The sequence below is a fragment of the Erpetoichthys calabaricus genome, chromosome 3 (genome assembly GCF_900747795.2).
Source record: "Erpetoichthys calabaricus chromosome 3, fErpCal1.3, whole genome shotgun sequence".
In the NCBI taxonomy this organism is placed as follows: Eukaryota; Metazoa; Chordata; class Cladistia; order Polypteriformes; family Polypteridae; genus Erpetoichthys; species Erpetoichthys calabaricus.
The window spans coordinates 262,878,649-262,898,871 of NC_041396.2; the positions used below are offsets into that span (position 1 = coordinate 262,878,649).

Below are 20,223 nucleotides of genomic sequence, written 5' to 3' on the forward strand. Positions count from 1 at the left end.
GTAGATAAAGAACTATTTATAGTGTTGCTGATAACAGAGCAGATCACTGGAGGAAAGGCTTTCAGCTTTTTTTGTGGATAAAGGGTCAATGAATCAGGAAAGCTTTGAACGAGATTTGATCAGCAGAATCTTTTGTTGGACATCAGCTATTTGAAATCGACATGCACAATGATGCAGATTCACTTGGAAATGCTTCAAATATCAGGCCAGATGATTCATAAGGCACAACAGTAGTGAAAGTCATGACAGGAGAACAGCTAAGAGAGATCACGAGTGTTACACTATTAAGATGTGGACAAATTTGTTGGTATCCCTCGACAAAAAAGAAGAACCCACAATTGTCTCTGAAATAACTTGAAAACTGACTAAAGTAACTGGCACCATTCATTGTTCATTCCATATTTAACAAAAAAAAAAAAATCAGACTTTAGTTTAGAGTGTTGATTCAGCAGAATATTTCAAATGAAAATGGTATGGACAAAAATGATGGGACCCTTAACCTAATATTTTGTTGTTCAACCTTTAGAGTAAATCACTGCAAACAAGCGATTCCTGTAGCTCTGCATGAGACTTCTGCCCTGTCAACAGGTAGTTTGGCCCACTCTTCCTAACCAAACTGCTCCAGCTGTGTCAGGTTTGAAGGGGTCTTCTCCTGACTGTATGTTTCAATCCTTTCCATAGATGTTTGATGGGATTCAAATCAGGATACTTAAAAGGCCACTTCAGAATAATCCAAAGTTTTGCTCTTAGCTATTATTGGGTGCTTTTAGCTGTGTGTTTTGAGTCATTATCCTGTTGCAATTCATGGATGACTTGCAACTGAGACAGAACTTTCTGACAGTGAGCAGTACGTTTCACTTCAGAATGTCTTGATAGTCTTCACATTTCATTGTTGTCTGCACAGACTCAAGGGCAACCCATGCCAGATGCAGCAAAACAGTTCCGAAAAATAACCAAGCGTCCTCCATGTTTTACAGTAGGTATGGTGTTCTTTTCTTTGAAAGCTTCATTTTTTCATTCATGGACATAAAGCTCCAGTTTTGCCTCATCTGTTGAAAGGATATTCTCCTAGAAGCATTGTGGCTTGTCGATGTGCATTTTAGTAAACAGTTCTGGGTCTTCATTCAGGCTTTTAGTCTGTCATTCTCACTATGATTTTGACATTTTTTGTTCAATTTTCCTCTGGTGGCTGTGCCAAGGGAAGTTGGCTACTGTTCCCTGGATGATAAACTTCTAAATAGTATTTGCAACTGTTGTCCCAGAAACATCAAGCTGCATGGAGATGGTCTTCTAGCCATTGCCTTTTACATGCTTGTCTATAATTTTCTTTCTGATCTCCTCAGACAGCTCTCCCCTTGGCTTTCGCTGCTCCATGTTCAGTGTGGAACACACGATGATACCAAATGGCAGAGTGATGACGTTTTTTCCATTTAAACAGGCTGAATGATTGATTGCACGATTGGGGACATGTGTGATACTAATAAAAGAAAACAGCTAGTTTGAAAAATCACTCTAATCCAGTTATTTATGATCTTTTCTAGGGGTACCAAGAAATGTGTCCAGGACATTTTAGAATACCTTTGTAGAATAAGCAATAGTGGATCTCTTTTCACACTTGCTTTACTCTATGACATATCAAAGGTATGCAGCTATACATGGGACAATCACTTTTTATGTAATCACTTTCCAGAAGTCATAGAGCACTTTTTCAATCAGCTGTAAGAATACTAAAAGATTAGTTTACATCTGTAATTTGGGTTGAATTTCACCATTGAACATGTGATGTGATAATGGTGAAGAGTCGCACATGACAGTTCAAGGGGTTTCTTCTAAAGATAGAATTATATTTACATGCACTGAGAAACAGTGATGAGTGAAACAGCTGAGTTTTGCTTTGCATGCAGTTTCAAAAAATTGGCTATAGAATTTGTTTTACATGTGAGTTTTGCTATGTGTACACCTGAGTTTACTATAAATAATAAACAAAATTCAAATACTGACAACTGTCATAGGGGACAGATAGGGAATGACTGGCTATGTGCCTGGCCAGGAAGCCTGCACAATGGATGGATTGAAGGAAGCAGCCTCCCAGGGCCATGTGCTCCCCCAATACAACAGGTGGCAGCATCTGTCTGGTGGATCTCCCATGTGCACCCGTAGGGCCCTATAGGAGTTGTATTTCCAATGGGTGGCCCTGCTTGGTTTCTTGGGAGTCATCAGGGGAAGCTGCAGGGAAAAGGATTTCTTGTTTTAAGGAGGTTCCACCTAACCTGAAAGTACTTCTTTGTGACAGAATAGGTCCAGCATAAAATTAGCCGCACCAGCACACCCAAAGAGAGGAGAAGGACAACGCTTGCCTGGGAAGGAGTGGAGGAGAAAAAGAAGAAAAGAACTGTTTGTGCTTGTAGAAAAGAAGATAAAAAACCTGTGATAAGGTATGTTGTTAAAAACACCAATAGTTATTTAAACCCCAGACTCTGAAGTTGTGTCTGGGGTTTGGGGCTCTAAGAAACACAATATGCATGTCTGAACAAGATTAAATTTAATATGGATACATAATTATTAGAGAAAAATGAAAAAGCAGAAATTCGGATAGGTGCAAATAAAACACAATGGATTTTGAAGCAGCTTGAAGAAACAGGAAAAACAGATTATCAGTAAGCACAGCTCCAAAGATTATGGGATATACAACATTAATCCATCCATCCATCCATCCTCTTCCGCTTATCCGAGATCGGGTCGCGGGGGCAGCAGCTTGAGCAGAGATGCCCAGACTTCCCTCTCCCCGGCCACTTCTTCTAGCTCTTCCGGGAGAATCCCAAGATGTTCTCAGGCCAGCTGAGAGACATAGTCCCTCCAGCGTGTCCTGGGCCTTCCCTGGGACCTCCTCCCGGTTGGACGTGCCCGGAACACCTCACCAGGGATGTGTCCAGGAGGCATCCTGATCAGATGCCTGAGCAATCTCATCTGACTCCTCTCGATGCGGAGGAGCAGCGGCTCTACTCTGAGACCCTCCCGGATGACTGAGCTTCTCACCCTATCTTTAAGGGAGAGCCCAGACACCCTGTGGAGGAAACTCATTTCAGCCGCTTGTATTCGCGATCTCGTTCTTTCGGTCACTACCCATAGCTCATGACCATAGGTGAGGGTAGGAACATAGATCAACTGGTAAATTGAGAGCTTTGCCTTATGGCTCAGCTCCTTTTTCACCACGACAGATTGATGCAGAGCCCGCATTATTGCGAATGCCGCACCGATCCGCCTGTCGATCTCACGCTCCATTCTTCCCTCACTCGTGAACAAGACCCCGAGATACTTGAACTCCTCCACTTGAGGCAGGATCTCGCTCCCAACCCTGAGAGGGTACTCCACCCTTTTCCGGCTGAGGACCATGGTCTCAGATTTGGAGATGCTGATTCCCATCCCAGCCGCTTCACACTCGGCTGCGAACCGATCTAGAGAGAGCTGAAGATCACAGCCTGATGAAGCAAACAGGACAACATCATCTGCAAAAAGCAGTGACCCAATCCTGAGTCCACCAAACCGGACCCCCTCAACGCCCTGGCTGCGCCTAGAAATTCTGTCCATAAAAGTTATGAACAGAATCGGTGACAAAGGGCAGCCCTGGCGGAGTCCAACTCTCACTGGAAACGGGTTCGACTTACTGCCGGCAATGCGGACCAAGCTCTGGCACCGATCGTACAGGGACCGAACAGCCCTTATCAGGGGGTCCGGTACCCCATACTCTCGGAGTACCCCCCACAGGATTCCCCGAAGGACACGGTCGAATGCCTTTTCCAAGTCCACAAAACACATGTAGGCTGGTTGGGCAAACTCCCATGCACCCTCCAGGACCCTGCTAAGGGTGTAGAGCTGGTCCACTGTTCCACGACCAGGACGAAAACCACACTGTTCCTCCTGAATCCGAGGCTCGACTGTCTGATGGACCCTCCTCTCCAGGACCCCCGAATAGACTTTTCCAGGGAGGCTGAGGAGTGTGATCCCTCTGTAGTTGGAACACACCCTCTGGTCCCCCTTTTTAAAGAGGGGGACCACCACCCCAGTCTGCCAATCCAGAGGCACTGTCCCTGATGTCCATGCGATGTTGCAGAGGCGTGTCAACCAAGACAGTCCTACAATATCCAGAGCCTTGAGGAACTCCGGACGTATCTCATCCACCCCCGGGGCCCTGCCACCAAGGAGTTTTTTGACCACCTCGGTGACCTCAGTCCCAGAGATGGGGGAGCCCACCTCTGAGTCCCCAGGCTCTGCTTCCTCATTGGAAGGCATGTTAGTGTGATTGAGGAGGTCTTCGAAGTACTCCCCCCACCGACCGACAACGTCCCGAGTCGAGGTCAGCAGCGCACCATCCCCACCATATACAGTGTTGACACTGCAGTGCTTCCCCCTCCTGAGACGCCGGATGGTGGACCAGAATCTCCTCGAAGCCATCCAAAAGTCGTTCTCCATGGCCTCCCCAAACTCCTCCCACACCCGAGTTTTTGCCTCAGCAACCACCGAAGCCGCATTCCGCTTGGCCTGCCGGTACCTATCAGCTGCCTCCAGAGTCCCACAGGACAAAAGGGTCCTGTAGGACTCCTTCTTCAGCTTGACGGCATCCCTCACCACCGGTGTCCACCAACGGGTTTGGGGATTGCCGCCACGACAGGCACCGACCACCTTACGGCCACAGCTCCGGTCAGCTGCCTCAACAATAGAGGCACGGAACATGGCCCATTCGGACTCAATGTCCCCCACCTCCCTCGGGATGTGGTCGAAGTTCTGCCGGAGGTGGGAGTTGAAGCTACTTCTGACAGGGGGCTCTGCCAGACGTTACCAGCAGACCCTCACAACACGTTTGGGCCTACCAGGGCTGACCGCATCCTCCCCCACCATCGAAGCCAACTCACATCAGGGAGGTAAATCAGTTGACAGCTCCGCCCCTCTTTTCACCCGAGTGTCCAAGACATGTGGCCGCAAGTCCAATGACACGACCACAAAGTCGATCATCGAACTGAGGCCTAGGGTGTCCTGGTGCCAAGTGCACATATGAACACCCCTATGCTTGAAACACCGCTCGGGTTCAGATCGGGGGGGGCCATTCCTCTCAATCACGCCCTTCCAGGTCTCACTGTCATTGTCCACGTGAGCATTGAAGTCTCCCAGCAGAACGAGGGAGTCCCCAGAAGGTATGCCCTCTAGCACCCCCTCCAGGGACTCCAAAAAGGGTGGGTATTCCGAACTGCTGTTCAGTGTATACGCACAAACAAAAGTTAGGACCCGTCCCCCCACCCGAAGGCGGAGGGAGGCTACCCTCTCGTCTACCGGGGTAAACCCCAATGAACAGGGTCCAAGTCGGGGGGCAATAAGTATACCCACACTTGCTCGGCGCCTCTCACCGGGGGCAACTCCAGAGTGGTAGAGAGTCCAGCCCCTCTCAAGGAGATTGGTTCCAGAGTCCAAGCTGTGAGTCGAGGTGAGCCCAACTATATCTAGCCGGAACCTCTCGACCTCGCGCACTAGCTCAGGCTCCTTCCCCTTCAGAGAGGTGACATTCCATGTCCCAAGAGCCAGCTTCTGTAGCCGAGGATCGGACCGCCAAGGTCCCCGCCTTCGGCCACCACCCAACTCACACTGCACCCGACCTCCTTGGCCCCTCTCATAGGTGGACAGCTCATGGGAAGGGGGACCCACGTTGCCTCTTCGGGCTGTGCCCGGCCGAGCCCCATGGGTGCAGACCCGGCCACCAGGCGTTCACCATCGAGCCCCACCTCCAGGCCTAGCTCCAGAGGGAGGCCCCGGTGACCCGCGTCCAGGCGAGGGAAAACGCCGTCCAAAGTTTTCATTCATCATAGGAGGTTTGAACCGCTCTTCGTCTCATCCCTCACCTAGGACCAGTTTGCATTGGGTGACCCTACCAGGGGCATAAAGCCCCGGACAACAGAGCTCCTAGGATCATTGGGACACGCAAACCCCTTCACCACGATAAGATGGCAGCTAAAGGAGGGGATACAACATAAAACAATGCGTATATTTGTATTATTCTGTTTGAGCTCTTATCCTTTCAAGCCTCATCTCAATGTGTATGAAGTGTGTCATAGTCTGTCACGGATGAATTACGTAATTTTACATGCAATTATTTGGTCACAGATTCACAAGCTTTTCAAAGAATGCACTTTGCCACACAAAAATTTTTTACAGTCTGGAATTTCTTCACCGCAATTACAACAGCAAATACATGTCAGGAAGTAAAAAGGGTTTCCAAACCAAGATTGACAAAGTCCTTGAGGTTACAGAGTGAGAATCACACTGGCACTAGGAGAAGAGGTCCTGCATATACTAATACAGAATCTCTGTAGGAGACAGAATGCCCCCATGTGTGCACCAAGTGGCTGAGAATGGACAGAAGACACTAATGTTCTACAATATATATGGACAAAAACAGTGAGGCCATGGAGGAAACTCCAAAGGTGGCAATACCTCATAGCTGCTAGAGGGCATAGAGTCACAAAATCAAAAGGTATGGGACTGTGCTGTCACTCAGAGAATCCAAACAGCAGCCACCTACCTAGGAGAGCTTTCTCTTAAAGGCCAACTGAAGATCAGGAGCTCTGAAGCTAATGGAGTCACCCTGGCCTCAGGAAAGACCCCAAGATGGAGTATAGAGCAGCCATTTAGCTAGGACTCAAGTGTAAAGTTAAGAGGATTATGGAAAAGTATTCATCTAGTGAGAGTAGAAGAAGCCAGTTTCTGAGTTAAAGAGGAATGGGAGATGAAAATGGTAGTGCTTTAGAGTGGTACTTCTGTGAGCAAGTGGTAGAGCCTCCCCATGGGAGACAGCATTTCAAGACCTGAGAGAGGGGAATCGTTTTTTGTTTTCATTTTATTTATTTGTGCTTTGAGTTCTATCTTTTCTTCATCTTTCTATACGACTGTCTAATAATGACACCAGTTTTAACCCTTTTCCCCTCCTTTGTGTTGCTCTGGACATGCATTACCAAAACTCTCCGTGTTTACATGTTAGCTTTGCTTAGTAACATAATAAAGATGCAAAAGCAAAATTATGGAAAAGCAGGATGAAGTGACAGAGAAACAACAAAGCCTGCTCAGGTCAATGTGATTGGGCTCCCTCACTAATTCAAATTCTCAATCAAATCGTTGCTTGGTGGATCATTGAGAATCCCTAACGCTAACTCAAGGCATATTAAGACCTCAAATGCTTTAAACCTAGTGCTGGCATGTCTATTTTTGTTCTTTCTAGTTTACATAATGCACAATTTTGATTATTATTTTGTTTTATTCATATGTGCTTGTCATTGTCATTTCAGAAACATTTTGTTTTGCACCATCTATTTTTTTGGCCACAGCCATGCTGCTTTTGGTTACCATGTCATGTGATTCTAAGTCCATGTGAGACTTCATTGCTGATGGTGGCATACAGCTCTCACTAAAAACAGTATAAATCTTTGTCAGTGTTCTCAAGAAATACGAAATGTCTTTTACAGAGCCTTAGATTCTTATTAACTATCATTTTTGTTTTAACATTTTGGTTTCTTGGCAGGTATTAAGTGGTATTTGGCTAAAGAAACTGTAGTATTTTAAGGTTTTATTCATATATTCTTGTTTTATTATTAGTTTTCTGGTCGATATTTTCATTTTTATGGTTTGTTTTTTTAATTTCACTTATTTTTGCAAAGTTTGAATTTATTAACATCTTATTTTTTTTTTATTTACATGATATTCTGAGTTGCCTAATATGACCACGGAAGTTGCATCAGTTACCGTACTTCATCGGCTGTGACCATACAAACACAGCAGTGGTCGATGAACACATTAGGCCACAGTGCATACTCTTTGAAAAAACTCTCAAGGCTGTTACTTGTTAGTAAGCTTTTTCACAAGAAGATCAGTGATAGGTCTTTTGAACTCCATTTTTCTACACAATTACAACTTCTGCCTGTTTTTTGACTCCACGTTTGCTCACATTTTCTTTTCCAAGTTAATCCTTGTTCTCACAATACTTCCCAGAGACTATGTGTCTCATAACATACCGAGAGATCTTGGGCAACGAAGAAATTATTAACGTGGGAGAAAAGACTAACTGTATCCATGATGAACAACCTGCTGTAAAAGAACAAATAAATACACTTGTGGCTTCTGTACAGCACATATTACCTACAGATAAGTTACTTGAATGGACATATAACCTACACACTAATAAGCATCCCAGTATTTTTAATCTAAATATGTTTTTAAAGGAGCCTGTGTGCTTATTTAATATTCCCGACAGAACTTGTGTGGCATATAATTCCCTTTTAAAATTAAAAAAGATAAACAAGTTTATAAGGGAATATATTATATCCTTTTTTAGTGTTAGACTTTGGCTGAGATAATGCTGCATTGGTTATTGTATGAAGTGATCTAAATATGACCTTGAAGAAGCACTAGGTGCGAGGGAATAAACTGGGGATAACATGGAAATAAAACGTTCATGTTACCTTTAATAAAAAAAACGTAGTAGAGTAGGAGAACAAGAATAAGCATGCAGGAGCATTATCACATTTACTTATTTGACTGATGCCTTTATCCAAGGTGACTTACAACATTTATGATGCAATTGGTTACATTTCTTTTTGGTTTTCCAATTGGATCACAGGCAGGTGGAGTGACCTGCTTATGTACACATAGTGTCAGTAGCGAGATTTGAACACACAACCTCGTCACGGGGAGCCTTCTAGATTATGCTATTATTTTTGAAAATCGGGGCATGTTGTTGCTAACTGTCTGAAACTTCAAAGAAACTGAAGAGCCCACCTCATTTTAGGGTTAATGTGATGGGCACTTATAATTAAACCCATCTGAAGAATGATTTGTTTTTTCCTACTTTGTAAAATAATATCAAGGCAGAGATCTTCATTCACGGCTACAGAAAAGAACTTAATTAATCTTGATTACTTAACCAAGATTGGTCTTGAGATTGGGAGTCATCATGAATTTACAGTACAAAAAAGTGTTAGATTCTCGAGCTAGAGGTTTCAGAGTGGACCATCTGAGAGACTATCCAGGAAACTCTTGAGTTGCTGTGAGTGCAGTGATGGGGACACTGTGCTGTAAATTGGTGCCATTCTTCGGTGAGACATAAAACCGAGGTCCTGAATCCCTGTGGTCATTAAAGATCCCTAGGCATCCTTTTGTAAAGAGCAGGGTGTATTCCGTTGTCCTGGTTAAATTGCCCTCCGTGGCCTGGTCATTCTGGCCCCCTAATCATCCCTTGTCTCTAATTGGATATCTCTCTTACCCTTATGACTACCTATTATTATTATTATTATTATTATTATTATTATTATTATTATTATTACCGTAAATACTCGCAAATAAGTTCTCCCGCGGATAAGTCGGGAATTGATTTTACCATATAATTTCTGGTATTTTATAATGTCCGTTGTATAAGTCGAATGCGGAAAACTCATACTATTGGTCCAAGAATATTATGATATGCTAATGTCCACCTGAGAGAGTAACCACGGAGCACTCTGCCTTTTTTTTCTATGTGGGTGCAGCAATGTGCTGTATCAGCGGGTGCTCCTAACCTCTCTCTCTGTCTCTATTGTGCTTATGTGACCACGCAGTAATACCCAAATTATTCCAAACGATGTTTGCACTGATTTGTATTTTTTGTATCTCACACCCTCATACACCTTTATTGTAAGAGCATCCCTTATTTACGATGGAGCGTTCGAGCAGAAGAAAATATGAAGCTGGTTTTAAATTAAACGTTGTTGAAGTAGCGAAAGAAATTGGTAACTGCACTGCTGCAACAAAATTCAATGCGTCTGAGAAACTGATGCAGGATCAGAGGAGGCAAGAAGATGTAAAAAAAAATTTAAGGGTCGCATTTTTGAACGGACATGTAAGTCGCGGTCTGATTTTATGATTGATTTTTCAGGTTTCAAGACCCGATTTATACGTGAGTATATACATTATTATTATTATTATTATTATTATTATTATTATTATTATCTAGTTGAGTGGCTGAGTTATAGTCTAGAGCAGGGGTCTCCAATCACAGTCCTGGAGGGCCGCAGTGGCTGCAGGTTTTTGCTCCAACCCAATTGCTTAATAAGGAGCACTTATTGCTCAAGTAACACTTCTGCTTCACTTTAGTTGTCTCGCTCATTAAGATTTTGAATGCTTATTGCTTATTTTCATCTTAAACAGCTGTATTCATTCAGTTTTTAATGGATCCTAATTAGCAATAACATGCGAATGACAAAAGAGACCAGCATTTCTCCATTTGGCTTGTTACCATTTACACCTGTGTGTATTTATCTTGCATTATTTGGTTTAATTAAATACTTGGAAGGAAAGTAAAGAGAAAAAAGTGAATGATTGAGAATTGCTCGTCCATTTTAGCCTTCAAATCATTTGGATGATATCCTTAGATAGGGGAAGAAAGTCTAGGATATGAGAATGACCTGACATAGCAGAGTTAAAGCACTAACTAATTATTGGCAGAATTGCTTTCTAATTAAGCAACCAGGTTAGAACAAAAACCTGCAGCCACTGCGGCCCTTCAGGACTGTGATTGGAGACCCCTGGTCTAGAGGAACAGTCTTGGGATCCAGCTCAGAATGTATATGTTCCGCACCTCCTTGCTTCTTTTGATAAGCATTTTCCCTTTAAACCAGATGGTTGCTCCTGGAGTTTGTGCCTTGGGAGGAGGGTTGTGTAGTATTTGGAGCATTTTATATTCATATTTTTTATTCTATGAGTAGTTTTATCAGTCAAGGATTCAGTTTTTATGTTTTTTTGGTTTTAAAATTTGTTTTTGCAAACTTCTTGTTTTTTTACTTATCCAACATTCAGAGTAGCAACATATGATTGTCGCCATCACATTAGTTAAGTCTCTGCATGTGACCATATAAACACAGTGGCAGTCTCTGTACATGTTATTCCTCAGTGAATATTCTTTGAAAAAACTCTTGAGACTCTTAGTATTTGATTGCTTTTTTTGCAAATAGGCCTTAGTGTTAGGTTTTTAGAATTCCGTTTTGATTGTTGGCCTTCGCAGTTAGGACTTCTGCCTGTTTCTCGACTTTGTGTTTGCTCATGTTTTCACCACCTCAATTCTTATTCTTAAAATAATCTCCTAAAACTCTGTGTCTCTTGACAGGATGTTTTCCAGTTTTAATCCCAGATGTTTTCCAAAGATTAAATACTGTGTATGTTTGAGAGGGCTGTAAAAGATGATTATCATGTAGAGGGGCAACAGATAAATACTTCTCTGCCTTGAAGTGTTTCCTGCATTGGTTCTATATTCTGAGTGTTTGATGGACAATTAGACTAATTGGTATATTGAAAATATTTAGTAGTTACTGGGGCACAAATCAGGGCATATAAAGAAATACAGCAATATTTTATTTCCATTGCAGACCAGGCTTGTTTATATTCATCAGTTGTGTCAATGTCCAGATCTTTATAGCTGGTATATTCGCTGCCCATTAATAAAATTGAAAGGTAGTGCCATGCCACCTTCTGATTTAAGACCCTGTTGAGTTGCCTTTTGAATGAGTGGATGTCTCGATTTCCAGATAAATGAGGTTATAATTGAGTCTAATTTCTTAAAGGGATTAGATTTGTTAATGTATATAGGGATGCTCTGAAATAGAAAAAGAAGCTTGGGAAGGATATTCATCTTGACAGTACTGATAATGTGAGATGGGGAGTAGACCATTTGTTTACCGCTTGTTTAAGTTTTTTCCATGTTCATAGCAAAATTGTGTTGAAAAAGATCTTTATGTTTACTTGTGATTTTACTTCATGATATTTAAATTGTTCTAGTAAAATGAAATGACACATATCCAATCTAGTATGGTGTGCTAGAGAGTTCACAGGAAAAAGCACACTTTTATTCAAGATTTTAAGATGTGCTTATCTTTAGTTAGACAATAAATATAAGTTGTTCTTTTTGCCAGCAGGGACAGATACCAATTCAGATTGGTGTTTCCATAAATGCCACTTACACCCCAACTGACCCATCACTTACAGCAATGCCAGGATCCCGATATGCATGTTTTTGTCAGCACAGTTAATAGAGATCACCAGGGGTATAATCCATATTTTTACAGCCATAGCAAAGATTAGCAAGAAAACCAGCAATTAAGCCTAACAACGCAAAAGAATTAGAATTCAAAAAATAACAAAAAAAAATTCCTATCAGCACATATAGAGCATCCAGACACGTACAGTATGATCTCAGGTGATGAGGTGTTGTGGCTGTGGCACTGGTCTGTAAACTAAATGACTGTTGGCTCTGATTCACAGTGTGACTCTCAACAAGTCAATTAACCCGTCTGTTCTCCATATAATATATATATATAAAGAGGCAGAGCCACTTGATAGTTCAGTTTTGTTTTTCACAATTATTATGCATTGATATCTGCCACCTACCCGGCATCGATTTCCACAACAGCCTGCTCCACAGCAACCTTTGCCACCTGCTCTAATAGCTGAACAGCCTGGACACAGGATCTAGAAGTAATAGAAATATTAGACATTAAATATTAGAGCAATGGTAGGCAAATCTGAGGGATAATGTTTTGTTGGGAACCAACACCCCTGCCATCTTGTGCACCATTCGTAAAGTTCTAGAGAGAGTTTACATTTTCAAGGTTCCTAAAGAGTCTTAGTGTGTGTTGGTGTTTATCCCCTTTAATCTCTCAGTAAATTTTACAGGTTCCTGTTAACTGTGATGCTTTCATGATTACTGCACGTTTATTGTTTCCACCCAGATGTTTATGAATTAAAAAAGTAAATTGTTTCACTAATACCAGTTGTTTCCCACCTTGGGCTATTAACAGTTTCTTGTACAAAAATGATGATAATCAAAACTTAAATTAGCTCACAGACTTCATTTTAGTTACTTCAGAGCTCCCACTCTCTATTATTTCTTCTTGTTGTCCAGTTACATTTAAAACTTGCTAGACATAAGGAGTAGACTGTTCCAAGGTGCTATCAAACCTGTACAACATTATGGCACCAATGTCTGGGGTCCAACTCTACACAGAAATTGTGCAGAATTTTCCAAGAGCATCGTGAGACTCTACAGAAGTGTCCTAAACAATAGCTGATCGGCTGAGCTGTAGACCGTAACCCTGAAACTGATCTAGAATCCTTCCAGCATACAGCCATGTGGCCACCTCATCACCACCCCAACTCAGACAACTGAGCCATAAACGCTGCGCTCCAAGCCAAACCAACAAACCTTGACTTTTGGAAAACCTGTGCTTGTGAATTATCAATTAATTGCTATCACAACCTCCATATACTCCAAAAACATCTGTAACAGGGCTAAACAAATTAAAGATCAGATACTGAAAAGGCACAGGCCCTGTGACACAACCATAAGAGGAGATGGGGATTTACAACAACAACAACAACAACATTTATTTATATAGCACATTTTCATACAAAAAGTAGCTCAAAGTGCTTTACATAATGAAGAAAAGAAAAATAAAAGACAAAATAAGAAATTAAAATAAGACAACATTAGTTAACATAGAAAAAAAAAATTACAGATAGACCATGACCTCCAGAGACTGGCAAGTGTGCTAGGGAGGTGGGAAGAAAAGCCTGCTTTGTCTTGATCTAATTATAATTCTTTACATTTATATAGGGCTTTTCTTATTACTCAAAGCGCTTTACACAGTGAGTGGGGAGCCAGTTCAACCATTGCAAATGTGTAGCATCTATTTTGCACCAGTATGCTCACCACACTTTAGCTAATAGTTGGTGAAGGGGTAAGACAGACAGTTAGCCAATTAGAGACAGGGAATGATTAGGGGGTCAGAATGACTAGGCCACGATGGGCAATTTAGCCAGGATATTGGGATACACCCTAATCTTTACAAAGGATGCTCAGGGATCTTTATTGACTACAGAGAGTCAAGACCTTGATTTTACATCTCATCCAAAGGACAACAATAATTTCACAGCACAGTGTCCCCGTCATTACACTTGGTCATTGAGATCCACTTGGTTATTAAGTGACCCCATGCTGGCCTCGCCAGCACCTCTTCCAGCAGTAACCTAGGCTTTTCCTAGTTGGTCTGTCAACCAAGTACTGGCTGGAACCGAACATGCTTAGCTTCAGATGGATGACAGTTCTGAAATACATGTGGTATGGCTGGATACACTAAATACACAAAACACTAGGAAGTCAAGTTTATCAGCAAAATGCTCAACTTCCAACTTCCTCGTTTTAGCCTAGAGGCTCAGCTCAGAGTGCTGGTGACCCAAAGACACAATGGCAGTGCCACCACATCATGACCACCACAAACACAGCCACATCATGTAAGTACTGTACCATAATGTAAATAACAGCTACCCAAAGCATAATGAAATGTTTAAAACTATTTACTTTACTGTAAATGCTATTTATTTTACATTTATATGATTCTTGTTTCTTTATTTGTTATGACAAGTGTACTAAAAATTTGCTGTATCAACATAATTTAAATTAAAGTCTTTCAGCTACTCATGCACACCTAGTAGAAATTAAAAGAAGTGCATTCAAGGAGGAAGCTAGGAAGCCCTTCATACCTATTAGGACATATATCTTCCTGAAACCTGTTTATGATCCAACTCAGGGTTGCAGGGACAGAGCCTATTCTAACAGTATTGAGTGCAAAGCAGGAGGAGCATCAGTCCAATGGAGGGCACACCCACACTCACATAGTGCTCATTTAAATAAATTTGCATTCTCAGACCTGCTTAATCCAAAACAGGGTCATGGGAAGACATTACCTATCCAGACTCCAATGGGCGAAAGGTAGGAACTAGCCCTGGACAGTTCACCAGTGGGATAAACACCAACTAACCTAACCAGTACATCTTTAAAGAGGTGAAAAGAACCCCACATAGGCATATGCAGAACAAGTAAACTCCAAAAAGAATATGACCAGATATGGGATTCGAAAACAACACAGGCAGCACCACTCACTGCAACATCATGCCATGTCACTCTGCATATAAAGGTGTTTAAAAATGAAAATGCTATGGGGATATAATACAGAAGTCTGTAGCGGTTATATAAAACATTACACTAAAGTGAGAGTAAAATGTCATTATCAATTAATATCAGTTACAAAAGATAGTGTGTTTCATGCAAAATATTTCGTAATAACAGGAATTTCATATTAGTCAAAGCTTTTTATAGTTATTTATGCATTAGAGTCAGTTGATTCTTTATAAATATTACCAGACATTTTCAATCATAAGAGAAGTTCTAGATCTGTCTCACTCCTCATCTTTACTTTCTTCCCAGGGAACTTCAAGTCAACAAACACCAGATTTCTGTTTGCTCTTAGTTCTTTAATTATTAACAATATTTATTGAGCTGAGTTAAACTGTTACTAGGCACAGCTGGTAACAAAGCCTTACTAAGATGACATTTTTACACAGAGATAACAGAAATGCTAACCTCTTCCTGGTCAGTGCGTTCTCGCCTGAAAAAAAATATTTTTTTTTTTTCTTTTTTTCCTATACATGTAAAGGAAATGAAATAATGGAACTGTTATGCTTTTTGTTTAGTTAGGTATATAATATCTCTGTTCATGTTTAGTCTTTCATTTTCTAGTTTTAATATTCAATTTATTGTTATGTAGTGTTATTCTTATTTAATTTTGATTAAGAATTCTAGAATAATTTCTCATCAATAGTAAAGAAGCAAACAGATATTAAACTAAAAGAAGCCATGGCCAGTCTCTGCATGTGTAACATATAATAAGGCACAGTGATGTCAGGTCAGCAAATCAGACAACTTTTCCTTTTTTGCTAGTGCCTGTTTTTAGACCATTCATTTCACTTGCACACTTAACAAGCAATGTGAACAATGATTGAAAAAAGTAAACAAAATAGACAAGTACTTACAAATAAACCACCGCCGATGATTCCCCCCATGAGCCAGGCTTGTATTGTTATTTGATCATAGGGCAGCTTTTTTCCATCTGGAAATAATAAAAGTAGGTTGGATATTATACATGCAAAACTCATTGGGATCAAAGTGAGCCCTATTAGACGAGCACACTTTCCAGTACACATCTTTGACACAAGCAGCTGCAAACAAGAGGAGAGGAGCGTGAGAAGTGGTTACTCTGAATCAGCAGCATACTGTTATCTAAGTCTGATGTGCCAATGCCCTTTGTTACCAGGTAATAATGTTTGCACCCACTAGAGCTAGAGACACAAATTGAAGAACTGGGAAGGAAAGAGGATATGTCATAAGGTGCTCATTCTACAACAATGCACACACCTCTGGAGTTAGTAGAAAGTCCACATTCATCTGTTTGTAATGATGATGATGAGGAGTAATACAGGTTATCATAAAATCCAAAGATGCATGAATCTTAATTGCTTTTAGCAGTTTCAATGAACTGTAACAGATCTCATTTGTAGGTGCATCCAAATTCATCTTAAGCTTAAATAATTTTTAACTAAAATAAAAGTTTGATAGATGAGGCTGTTGTCCCCTTTGAGCACTTGGAGCTCAGTGTCATTCTTAACTAGGGTGCCTTCTGTGTGGAGTCTGCTCATTTTCCTTGTTTTCTCCAGTTTCATCTAACCACTCATTGACGTGTTATCTATTTGACTTTCAAATCTGAATAATTATACTGTGAAAGTATATACATAGAGAGTGTTAAAGGCCTAGTGCAGCCAAAATAAGTCCTCTCTGGCATCAATCCTGAGCAAGAATTCTATGCAATTTCTGTTAAACCCAAGTCAGGCTTTACAGTGTTCTTTTTCTTCTTCTTTTGACTGCTCCCATTAGGGGTTGCCACAGCGGATCATCTTCTTCCATATCTTTCTGTTCTCTGCATCTTGTTCTGTTACACCCATCACATGCACGTCCTCTCTCACCACATCCATAAACCTTCTCTTAGGCCTTCCTCTTTTTCTCTTGCCTGGCAACTCTATCCTTAGCATCCTTCTCCCAATATACCCAGCATCTCTCCTCTGCACATGTCCAAACCAATGCAATCTCGCCTCTCTGACTTTGTGTCCCAACCGTTCAGCTTGAGCTGACCCTCTAATGTACTCATTTCTAATCCTATCCATCCTCGTCACACCCAATGCAAATCTTAGCATCTTTAAGTCTGCCACCTCCAGCTCTGTCTCCTGCTTTCTGGTCAGTGCCACCGTCTCCAACCCATATAACATAGCTGGTCTCACTACTGTCCTGTAGACCTTCCCTTTCACTCTTGCTGATACCCGTCTGTCACAAATTATTCCTGTCACTCTTCTCCACCCATTCCACCCTGCCTGAACTCTGTTTGTCACCTCTCTTCCACAACCCCCATTACTCCATACTGTTGATCCCAAGTATTTAAACTCATCCACCTTCACCAACTCTACTCCTTGCATCCTTACCATTCCACAGACCTCCCTCTCATTTACACACATGTATTCTGCCTTGTTCCAACTGACCTTCATTCCTCTCCTCTCTAGAGCATATCTCCGCCTCTCCAGGGTCTCCTCAATCTTCTCCCTACTATCTCTACAGATCACAATGTCATCAGCAAACATCATAGTCTACGGGGACTCCTGTCTAATCTCATCTGTCAACCTGTCCATCACCATTGCAAATAAGAAGGGCTCAGAGCCGATCCCTGATGTAATCCCACCTCCACCTTGAATGCATCGTCGCTCCTACCGCAGACCTCACCACAGTCACACTTCCCTTGTACATATCATGTACAACTCTTACGTACTTCTCTGCCACTCCCGACTTCCTCATACAATACCAAAGCTCCTCTCGAGGCACCCTGTCATATGCTTTCTCCAGGTCCACAAAGACGCAATACAACCACTTCTGGCCTTCTCTAAACTTCTCCATCAACATCCTCAAAGCAAACATTGCATCTGTGGTGCTCTTTCTTGGCATGAAACCATACTGCTGCTCACTAATCATCACCTCACTTCTTAACTTAGCTTCCACTACTCTTTCCCATAACTTCATGCTGTGACTCATCAATTTTATTCCCCTGTAGTTACTGCAGTCCTGCACATCCTCCTTATTCTTAAATATCGGCACCAGTACACTTCTTCTCCACTCCTCAGGCATCCTCTCACTTTCCAAGATTCCATTAAACAATCTGGTTAAAAACTCCACTGCCATCTCTCCTAAACACCTCCATGCTTCCACAGGTATGTCATCTGGGCCAACAACCTTTCCATTTTTCATCCTCTTCGTAGCTGTCCTTACTTCCTCCTTGCTAATCCATTGCACTTCCTGATTCAATATCTCCACATCATCCAACCCCTTCTGTCTCTCGTTCTCTTCATTCATCAACCTCTCAAAGTACTCTTTCCATCTGTTCAACACATTCTCCTTGCTTGTGAGTACGTTTCCATCTTTATCATTTATCACCCTAACCTGCTGCACATCTTTCCCAGCTTGGTCCCTCTGTCTAGCCAATCGGTACAGGTCCTTTTCTCCCTGCTTAGTGTCCAACCTTTCATACAACTCATCATACACCTTTGCCACCTCTCTCTTCACCTTACGCCTTATCTCCTTGTACTCTTGTCTACTTTCTGCATCTCTCTGACTATCCCACTTCTTCTTTGCAATCCTCTTCCTCTGTATACTCTCGTGTATTTCATCATTCCACCACCAGGTTTCCTTTTCCTCCTTCCTCTTTCCAGATATTACGCAAAGCACTCTTCTTGCTGTCACCCTTACTACATCTGCTGTAGTTTCCCAGCTGTCTGGTAACTCTTCACTGCCACCCAGTGCCTGTCTCACCTTCTCCCTAAACTCAACCTTACAGTCTTCCTTTTTCAACTTCCACCATTTGATCCTTGGCTCTGCCCTCACTCTCTTCCTCTTCTTGATCTCCAACGTCATCCTACAGACCACCATCCTATGCTGCATAACTACACTTTACCCTGCCACCACTTTGCAGTCTTCAATCTCCTTCAGATCAACTCTTCTGCATAGGATGTAATCTATCTGTGTGCATCTTCGTCCACTCTTGTACATAACCCTATGTTCCTCCCTCTTCTTAAAATACGTATTCACCACAGCCATGTCCATCCTTTTGGCAAAATCCACTATCCTCTGACCTTCTTCATTCCTCTCCTTGACACCATACCTACCCATCACCTTCTCATCTCCTCTGTTCCCTTCACCAACATGTCCATTGAAATCCGCTCCAATCACCACTTTCTGTCCCTTGGGTACACTGTTCATCACTTCATCCAACTCACTCAAAAATCTTCTTTCTCTCCCATTGCACACCCACCTTGCGGTGCATATGCACTAACAACATTAGTCATCAAACCTCCAATTTCCAGCTTCATAATCATTGCTCTGTCTGACACTCTTTTCACCTCCAAAACACTCTTGACATACTGTTCCTTCAGAATAACTCCTACCCCATTTCTCCTCCTATCCATACCATGATAGAACAATTTGAATCCACTTCCGATCCACCTGGCCTTACTCTCCTTCCATTTAGTCTCTTGCATGCACAATATATCAACCTTCCTTCTCTCCATCATATCTGCTAACTCTCTCCTCTTACCAGTCATACTGCCAACATTCAAAGTTCCTACCCTCAGTTCCACTCTCTTTACTTTCCTCCTCTCCTTCTGCCTCTGGACACGTCTCCCCCCTCTTCTTCTCCTTCTCCAACACCCTGTTGACTAACAGTATTGGTGGCGGTCGTTGTTAAGCCGGAGCTCGACCGATCAGGAGAGCATTCTGCTGCCATCTAGTGGATGAAAAAACATTATGTTGGAAAAAAAAGGAATATTTCTGTTATAACTGCCACTTTATGACAACTCTAAGGAAACTCGTCAATATTCATTAATGGGGCAGACCTCTAATGAAAAGTACATTGGTAAATGAAAAATTGTAAAGGCATTTGTAGAATGTACTGAAACTGAACCATTGCTCAAATTGATTGAATTGGTCATCAGACACTGACACAGAAAGTGGCAGTGTACAACAGAACTTCTGTGATATGCACAGAGAATTCAGTTATGTGAAGCTTCAGTGTGGTGTAACAGTGGCTACATGACAAACAGGCCAAATGATTGCAATCAAGTGCCAGGACAAGAAAGATGTTAGCCCCCTAAGCACTGTTCACAATATGACAACTATCAATGTTCATGTCAAGGGAAAAGTGGATTTCACTAAGCCTTGAACTGTGGTAGCCTACA

The 20,223-nt window shown here is 42.0% G+C and overlaps 2 protein-coding genes across 2 annotated transcripts in view; both read right to left on the bottom strand.

The window, feature by feature from the left end:
• tm4sf5 (transmembrane 4 L six family member 5) overlaps positions 1-16,194 on the bottom strand; it is a 30,996-nt gene extending 14,802 nt beyond the window's left edge. The window contains exons 1-2 of the mRNA XM_028798176.2: positions 15,931-16,194; positions 12,451-12,531 (exon numbers count right to left, since the gene is read on the bottom strand). Of these exons, the coding sequence (XP_028654009.2) occupies positions 12,451-12,531; positions 15,931-16,101 (252 nt within the window). The 5' untranslated portion in view covers positions 16,102-16,194. The remainder of the gene's footprint in view (positions 1-12,450; positions 12,532-15,930) is intronic.
• Positions 16,195-17,431: 1,237 nt separating this feature from the next.
• Positions 17,432-19,683, bottom strand: LOC127526921 (uncharacterized). The gene has a single exon (XM_051924083.1). The coding sequence runs from the start codon at positions 18,929-18,931 to the stop codon at positions 17,654-17,656; it is 1,278 nt and encodes a 425-aa protein (XP_051780043.1). The 5' UTR covers positions 18,932-19,683; the 3' UTR covers positions 17,432-17,653.
• Positions 19,684-20,223: the final 540 nt, after the last annotated feature.

Coding starts and splice junctions, on each gene's coding strand:
- LOC127526921 (XM_051924083.1), bottom strand. CDS start 18,931: ATGCAGCATAGGATGGTGGTCTGTAGGATGACGTTGGAGATCAAGAAG.